Below are 9220 nucleotides of genomic sequence, written 5' to 3'. Positions count from 1 at the left end.
AAACCTAATTTTTCTTTCACTCCAGTATTACTACTGGGCAGGCACTGGGTGCAGAAGCAACAAAATAGAGGGGGAGAAACCTGGGTTGTTATTTCTAACCACTCTTTGGATTCATTTCCTTGTTAGGCCAACAGGAAGAATTAACATTCACTAACTTTCCAAAAAACCTCTGGTTAAATCTGAGGCTTGTCTGTACAGGAAGTTATTGCACAGTTAGGTAGGGTAGGTACTTACAGCACACAAGCTACTTTGACCACATGTAGGAAGATACTTCAGAGGTCACAAGGCACACCAACAGTGGGGGGAGTTAGTATGGACTAACCCCAGGCCAGATTTGGACCACAGAGACCCCGCTCCGGACTGGATCCATGCAGCCATATTTGAGTGGTAGTGTGGGTCCAGGGGCATGCGGCTACACAGACCTGTGTTTGTGCAGTACAGAACCAGGAGAACGCATCCAGGAACCACAGACAAGCAGTGGCACAGAGCTCAGGCCTGGCAGCAGGAAGGAAATGCAGTTGTGCAGCAGCAAGGATCCACATCCAGGCAGAGCTCCAAGCTGCCACATTACCCTAGCTCTGCACTGCATGAATGCAGCTCTGTGCCACATGCCCTCAGCTCCCTGCTGCTGCGTGCCCCTGACACTGTTGGCTGCCAGAGTCCTGCGCCATTGGATGGGCACAGAGCCAAAGCCATGAAGCAGCATGGAGTCATGTCCATGTAGCTGCACATCCCCAGCTCCATACTGCTGCCCAATGGCATGGAACTTTAGCTATGAGTTCAGTGGCGCTTGCAAGGGAGGCAGAAAGAAACCTAATTTTTCTTTCATTCCAGTATTACTACTGGGCAGGCACTGGGTGCAGAAGCAATGCCTTGCGTGTGCAGAAGTGCAGAGCCTATGGCATGCACCAGTAGCCCACTGGACTATTGGTGGGCTGCATACAATGGTTCCATGGGCCAGATCTGACCTGGAGGCCATGTTTGACCCTCCTGGATTAGCTAGTGTTTTGAAGTGACTCTAGTTACTTCACACTAATTTCTCTGTGTAGTCAAAGTTTATCAACTTTTTGATAGCAAACTCGTAATCCCTACCAGGGTCCCTTTATTACTTGCTTTAATAAGAACTCCTTGCACAATATTCTTAGGAGAAAGATCAACCAGGTTTCCTTTTAGGAAGTGGGATTGTTCTTAGCACCACACTTAATCATGTGGTAAGGAATACTTCTCACTTTGTTTTGGGAGTTTCATTATTTCTTCCTCTGCTGTCCAATCTCTTTTTGCCCCTACTTCTGGACCGAGAGAAACTTCGGCTTCTACTGTTACTGCGAGCACGGCTATGACTTCTGCTGTGACTACGGCCTCGCCTTTTCTTCCCCCTGCTGCGTGACCGCCTTCTTTCCCGGCTCCTTGATCTGCTGGACCGGTGCCTTTTCTTGCTTTTGCGACTACTCTTTTTCCTCCCTGACTCTCCATTTCTTCTGTACGAACAATCCGGGCTGGGGCTGCTCCGTCTCCTTGACTTGCTGTAATAGTCCTCACGTTGGCTAGTTCTGCTTCTCCTTTCAGAGTTTTTAGCCAACTGATTAGTCCGTTCTGGAGAAATATGTATGTCCCTGTTGGCTTCCCAGAACTCGTTGTTTGGATTTCTGAATACATGAAGAAAGTTGCAGTGTTTCCCTCTTGGACACTTTTGCCGTTCAAATAACCCTGCAGATTTATTATAAAATGGAGAATACTCATAATGGAATATGAAAGCAACAAAAACCTAAGTTTTAAAGGGGATGACTCAACTTTTTCATTAAACCCCTATTTCAGTGATTTGCTGCATTGAATCCATTTGCTTTTTCCAATAAAAAGGTGTATAAAGGGAACCCAAATTGATCTAACAACCATACTTCACACTTTAATCTTAGCAATGGCACTTGCCCATCTCTATCTTAGAGCTTCAGTCTTCAGACATTTATTCATCTATACTTTTGTCCGGTATAGCATTTCAGTGATTAGGATTCTAATTTGAAAGAAAAAGTTCAGAGCAAATAAACACTGATGAAAATGCCCTAGTCATGCAAATTGCTTATAAAAAGGTTTTTTTCCCCTATTAATTTTAAGTAAAGGTATGTTAATCTTCCTGTAGTAACCTAAATGACATCCTAAAATAGTTACCTCCCCTTTTTAAGGACATTCAGAAGTTAGAGTCCAGAGGTAAGCAACAAAGATTATCAAGGGTTTGCAAAGCAAGTCATACAAAGAGAGGCTGAAGGAGCTAGGCACATTTAGCCTGCAGAAAAAGTACCGTACTTAAAAAGGGACATGATAGCAGTCTTCAAATGCCTGAAGGGCTGCCATAAAGAGAAGAGCAAGCACCTTTTCTCTCTTACTGCAGAGGAGGATGTGGATCAATGGCTTGAACTTGCAGCAAAATTAATTTATGTTGGATATCAGGAAAAGCTTCTTCATGGTTAGAATAGTGAGGCAGTGGAATAGACTGCCTAGGGAAGTTGTGGACTCTCCATCACTGGAGGTGTTCAAGAAGAGGTTGGACAGGCACTGGTCAGAGAGGATATATATGTAGTTATGCATAAAGGATCTTGCCCCTCCACTAAGGGCCAGACCAATCATATTCTGAAGTCAGCAAGGAATTTTACCATGTGGTCAGACTGGTATGGACTATGGGGGCTTTTGCTTTCCTCTGTAGCAGGGGGCATGACCTAATTTCCTAATATCTTGAGCATAATTGACATTTTTTAATAGAAGCAGGATATTGGCTGCCATGGTTTCCCTGCTTTTACCTGTGGCAGGTTAGGGTGTTTGTGTTGTGTCAGGGTTGACAGTAAGGCTGTGCGAGGCTTCAGTCACCAATGCAGATGCAGCATGGCTCGGCAGGGCACCGCATGCTGTCTGGGACCTAAGGCGGCAGAGCCTGGCACCATTCTGCCCTAGTGGCCCCAGCTCCTAGACAGTGCACAGCGCCCTGCCGAGCTGTGCTGCACTTGTGCCATGGGGCAGCTGCAACATGGGTGTCAGGTGAGTGGGGGTGATCCCCGCTGCCCTGTGCTGTGCAGGGGGGCTCTGTCACAAGCCCTCAGAGGTCCTGATCGCCACTGTTACAGCTGGTGAATGCGAGCCTGTTTTTTGTTTTTTTGTTTTTGTTTTTTTTTAACAGTGCTGGGAGGCTGCGGCCAGGCAGGGCAGCCATGGGAGCTTCTCCTGCAATCCCCCCCACCCCACCCGGGGAAAAGTAGGCACAGCTGAAGGAGCCATGGAAGAACCTGCAGCTGCTCGGCTGTACCTGCCTCTCCCCAGGAGCTCCGAATCTCTGAATCAGTGCCAAAACGTTGTTGAAACTCCTAAACAGATTCAGCCAAATCAAAACGGAACAGTGATCCGAAACACCAAAATGAATCACTGTCCCTCTGAAACAGCCAAATCCAAAACCAAAATGAAACATAGCCATTTTGCACAGCCCTAGTTGACAGTATTATGTAGAGTTTAAATTATGGATTGTATGGGATGGTTTGGATAGGTTGGACTAGACATCAGGACTCCTTTTCAGTCCTACTTCTCTATGATTAAATCATAAAAAATTAGTGTTGGAAGGGACCTCAGGAGGTCATCTAGTCCAACCCACTGTTCAAAGCAGGACCATCCTCAACTAGTTCATCCTAGTCAAGGCTCTATCTAGCCAGGTCTTAAAAACCTCTAAGGTATGAGATTCCACAACCCCTTTAGGTACTCTGTTCCAGTGCTTTATTACTCTCCTAGTGAAAGTTTTCCTTAGTTATCCAACCTAAAGTTCCCTTGCTGCAACTTGAGACCATTGCTCCTTGTTCTGTCATCTGCCACCACTGAAAACAGTCTAGATTCATAGATTTAGGGTTGGAAGGGACCTTGTAGATCTTCTAGTCTGACCCCCTGCCCTGGGCAGGAGAGAAAACTGGGCTCAAATGACTCCAGCCAGGTAAACATCAAGCTTCCTCTTAAAGACCCCCAAGGTAGGAGCCAGCACCACTTCCCTTGGAAGTCTAGCTCCATCCTCTTTTGAACCCCCCTTCAGATAGTTGAAGGTTGCCATTAAATCCTCTCCTCCCCAGTCTTCTCTTCTCCAGACTAAATAAACCTAGTACCCTCAGCCTCGCTTCAGAAGTTATGTGCCCCAGCCATTTTCATTGCCATCCGCTGGATTCTCCAATTTGTCCAAATGTTTTCTGTAGTGGGGGGAGACCCAAAACTGGACACAGTATCCCAGATGTGGCATCACCAGTGCTGACTAGAAGGGAAGAATCATTTCACTCGATTTGCTGCCAACACTTATACTAATGCACTTTACTGCCCGAGCCCCCCAAGGTCTGGAACAGGCTGCCATTGGAGGTGGTTCAAGCACCGACACTGAACACCTTTAAGAGAAAAACTGGAGGCTCATTTTGCTGGGACCCAGCTGACTTCCTGCCCCTCAGGCTGGGGGCTGGACTCAATGATCTTCCTAGGTCCCTTCCAGCCCTAATGTCTACGAAATCTGTGAAATGCAGCTTGGTATGCTATTAGCCTTTTTGGCTAGGGATGGAAATTACACATAAACTTGTTTAAGTGATCAGAAACTGGTTTAATCCTGTAACAGAACAGATGTTCAGTGCACATAAAACAGTTTTAAAATGGCTGAGACTGGTTTTAGGATAAACCTGGTTGAATGTAGTATCAGAATTAACGGATTTGGATCAAACAGGTTTATGCAATGTCTGACCCAGACCCCTTCCTGGTTTAAGTTAAACCAGAGTCCTCCAGCATCCCAGATGCTTTGCAGACTTGGGCTGGGCTATCTGCCCCAGAGAACAGGGCTGGCCCTGCCCCTCTGTTCCCTAGCCAGAGCGCCAGCAAGGACTGCAGGCACAGCAGGTTCTGCCTGGCTTCCCTCTGTCCCACCCCCCTGTCAGTGCTCAAGCCCTCTCCCCTCTCCCACAGCACGGACCTCAGCCCCACAGATCCTACCTGGCATATGGTACGCTAGCTAATGTAGGGGTGTTTGTGTGTCTCCAATTTCACTGGCACAAGCAGTGTCCCCTTAGGGCTATGTGGAGCTAATCAACAGGTCAGCTGATAATGTTCCTCCCTTCCTTCCTTGGAAAAAGCTGTTTAAGAAGAGCTTGAACTAAAGAGAGGCTTTTGTTTTGTTGATGGGCTGATAAACACTGTGTTATCAGCCCCCTGCTGGCTCCCTCACCTGTCAGGTTTGCAGACAGTTTGAAAAAGTAGGGAGAGAGAGATTGAAAAGCTCAGTATCATCAACAGATGCATGCATGATACACCCCTCCTTTGCCTCAAAATGCTAACCCAGTGCTGGGGTCTGGCAACACTCCCACCCCTTGAGCAGTGAGCAGGGAAAAGTCTGAGCAGGATGGGGGTTTCCACGACTCCCTAATCAAAGCGTGCTGCCGGGGCCTGGCCACCATCCCCCCTCAGCTCAGCACTGTAAAGGGAAAGGATGGCTGCTCTAGTACCCCTGACTTCTAGCCTGAGCCACTGCAGGCATGTGCCAGCATTTCCTCAGTCCAGAGGCAACGTCTGTACAGTTGCATACCGGTTCAACCTAGCCAGCTTAGACTAACCTGCAAAGACTGAATCAATTCAGGCTCAGGCTTTTTGAAGGTCTGTCCCTGGCCATCAACAACAAAAGCATACTGTTGGCTCATATTCAGCTTATTGTCCACTTTATGTATCTATTTAAACTTTTCAGCAAGACTAAACTATAGTTAAAACTAACATTTATTTCAAAACTTTAGCCTTTCAAAGATCAACTAGGTTCTAGCTTAATGAGATGTAAAACTGACCAAACATCAATAATTCCTAATTATTAATGTTACTGGGTCCTAATTACATAGCCAATTTCCTAAATCCCCCCTACTCAGTTTGTTAGATAAGGTGTCAACTTATATCTTCAGCTCGTATTTCCTGATATTGTTTGCTTTGTCTGTCATCTTTTATCCCCAGAAGGTACTGTTATTCTAACATTAAATAGATACCCAGCAGATTTAAAAGCAATGCTTATTCTTTCAGTTCTGTAATAATCTTTTCAAGAATAAAAGACTTTCATAAGCAGTTATCCTAACATACCACAGATAGCAGTTTTCCACCTTGTCACTGGACAGAATTCACATTGAAGCTGTCGTCCTGCATACCAGCGTCCATTAAATGAAGTAAGGGCCTCCTGACAGTCTCTCTCTCTTTAAAGATAAAAAAGCCACAGTTTGCAACATTGAGACATCACACAATCCTTTAAACTTTTAAAGCTATATACCAATTTGGGGCTCTAACTGCAATAAGGGGATTAGTTACCTTGATTAAATATGGCCAAAGTGGGTATGTATCTATACAAGACGGTTACCGTGGAGTTACCGAATTAGCTCCACAGTAAAACATCACCATCTACATGCGCGGTGCTAAAGACCAGAGTAAACAAATTAACTCTGCCACAGATTGTACTGCCCAACACAAGCGCTATTCTACAGCAGTTACTTAAGTGCGCTGTAACACATGTGTAGACGGTGACTAGGGCTGGCTGGGGCACACAGGTGCTACAGTGCAGAGCTGCCTGCTTGCTAGCCCCACAATGTAAAACCCTCATGCCCCAGCCACCCCTCCTTACCATGCTGAGCCAGACAGGTGCAGCTCTGGGCTGGCCGGCTGACTTCCCAGACCCCCTGACAGCCATGTCTGTGCCTCCCTAACTCAACATGCTGCAGTCCCAGACACTTGTGTAAAAAATGCCGCACCTGAGAGCAACAAACTCTGATACAAACTGTGCCAGAGTTTAGTGTGTCACATTAATATTCACATACAGACATGCCCACTGACATTCAAATTTAACTGAAATGAAAGTATAAAGATTAAACCTTTTCAAACCCAGTAAGAGGACAAAGTTAAACATGGATTACTGTACTGCTTATGATCTAGAGTTTACTTGTCAAACTTCATAAAATTTCAAGACACTTACGACTGGTACTGAACATACACATTTCCCCTCAAGTGAGGCTCAAAGTTGCAACTGACCTAAAAAGAGAAGATGAAATATTAAAGTAGGGCCTTCAGACAGCTACAATACTTAAAGCATATTCAGCTGTATTCACCTCTATTCATTATATGTGAATGTACACATTTGAAAGCCAATTGCTTTCAAATACAGACCTAACAATACTCAATACTTAAATAAAGGCTTCTAAGAACTCTTGGTTTCTGTTGAACATTTAGAGTAGTCTGCTTAGGTAACGTTGCAGTTTCTTTCTTCCCCCAATACAAGGGTAAGCAACACCCAGCATGTGTGCCAGGATGTGGCATGCAAAGGCATTTTTCTTGGCACACATGCCTCAGGGTCGACAGTGGGAAACAGGCCAGGGCTGTGCTGCCACAACTAGGATTTGGCTCCTTGTGGCTCCCCTGCCATACACCCCTTGCACTCCAACATCTTACAAGTCGAGGTTGTGAGTGTTTTTGGCATCCTGCCCAAAAACATTGCTGATCCCTGCCTTAATGTCTAGCTGGTTTTAATTAAGCATATAAACATAGTCATAATGTCTCCATAGTCTGCTACTAAGGTTTTGTTTTAATTTCTGAAACAGCACTGTTGGTAGGCAACATTGCTATGTCACCACATAATTAATCCTGACAACATGTTGTTCTGTCCGGCTGGCCTCCAAGAATGCATCATTTCTACTAGAGGCATTCAATACCAGCTGCACTTTTAAATAGCTAATAGCAGTTATTAAAATTCAACACTGGAAGTGCTACTAGTACTACTTGTTCATCATCTGACACCAGTAGCACTGACAACAGAAACGGGAGAATGAATAATGAGAGAAAAACAAAGACAGCAATGAGTAACAGAACAGAAAAGGCTGGCTCTAAATGATTCTTTGTTAGACAAATGGTATGAAATTCCAGAAAATTTTGCTGTGGAAACAAGAAGAGCCGACTCACCTGAAGTGTATGAACTCAGGAAGCACAGTCCTTTAAGAAATACTGTCCACTTTGAAGTGATTGCTAAACACGAATTGCAGATTTTGGAAGAGAATGCTCAAGCTATGTCTACACAGTGAGCCACTTTAAAACCTAACAGCACCAAGACAGCTGTGTCCCACATACAGATGTAGCTTTGCTAACATAAATTTTTCCGTTTACATACCACTCCCCAAATAACAGTAGCTCTGCAGGCAAAACCTGCCTTCTGCCATCAAAGCTGTGTCCACATTTGGGAATTTGCTGTCAGAACTATGCTGCATAGGGAGGAGGGATCTCTTTACAACCTTAACTGACATGGCTACACTGGAAAAGCTCTGTAGTGTAAACAAAGCCTTATCTAAGAAGAAATAAAGATACTTTACAACAGGGATGGTTAACCCACTATATAAAAAGCATAAAATTCAAATCACCATTGCCGCTAACCTAAACATTGCAGCTAAGAGTAATCAGTATTTTTGTCAACACAAAAGTCTATGTTATTTGTTAAGGTCTCATAGAAGAACTCATGGAAGGACAAGGATACAATTTAGTTTCTCCAATGCCACAACTGTTGCTTTAATGGTGAGCAAGCTCCTCCCTCCAGCAAGCCTCAGCTTCTCTATGTGCCTTCCCATTTCTACAACAAATGAAGCAGGGGTCCTCCCTACTGGACAGGCTTGCTTCACTAACCAAACCTCATTTATCCCCAAAGCAGGATGAGTCTAGGCAATGAATGAGGTAGGGCTACCATGGTAAAAATTATATGTTATCATTTACTTTAGCAATATAAAGCTTGATGAGGGAAGAGAGCTATGTAAAGCAAAAGAACACACAAGTGTTGGCCCAAGAACAAGTGGACATGAACTGGCCATATATCAATTTAAGTAGGAAGCAAGAAGGAAGTTACCAGCTATCGGAGAAGTGTGCTTCTGGAATAGCCTTACACACAGTAATAAGAATAAGAAGCCTGACTGCTTCTCAAAACTGGATCACCTTATGAAAATCATGATACAGTTGCCTGTGATAACAGGGGACAGGATTCACTAACCCAGAAGGCCCCTTCCATGTTTAGATAGAAACAAGGTAACAAACCTGTATTGCACAAACTACTCTAATTCTTGTACAGGCACACCTCGTTTTATTGCGCTTCGCTTTATTGCACTTCGCAGATACTGTGTTTTTTACAAATTTAAGGTTTGTGGCAACTCTGCGTCGAGCAAGTCTATCGGCGCCA

At 44.7% G+C, this 9220-nt stretch overlaps 1 protein-coding gene across 1 annotated transcript in view; it reads right to left on the bottom strand.

Moving 5' to 3' along the window:
- Positions 1-1085: 1085 nt before the first annotated feature.
- The window catches only part of ZRSR2 (zinc finger CCCH-type, RNA binding motif and serine/arginine rich 2), a 33035-nt gene continuing 24900 nt past the window's right edge, over positions 1086-9220 (bottom strand). Inside the window, exons 9-11 of the mRNA XM_019524268.1 lie at positions 6986-7041; positions 6106-6215; positions 1086-1707 (exon numbers count right to left, since the gene is read on the bottom strand). Coding sequence (XP_019379813.1) covers positions 1226-1707; positions 6106-6215; positions 6986-7041 — 648 coding nt within the window. The 3' untranslated portion in view covers positions 1086-1225. The remainder of the gene's footprint in view (positions 1708-6105; positions 6216-6985; positions 7042-9220) is intronic.

This window comes from Gavialis gangeticus, unplaced genomic scaffold (genome assembly GCF_001723915.1).
Source record: "Gavialis gangeticus isolate Ggan-Ray unplaced genomic scaffold, GavGan_comp1, whole genome shotgun sequence".
Classification (NCBI taxonomy): domain Eukaryota; kingdom Metazoa; phylum Chordata; order Crocodylia; family Gavialidae; genus Gavialis; species Gavialis gangeticus.
The sequence above is the reverse complement of the archived record's forward strand: the minus strand, read 5'-3'. Positions and strand labels throughout refer to the sequence as shown.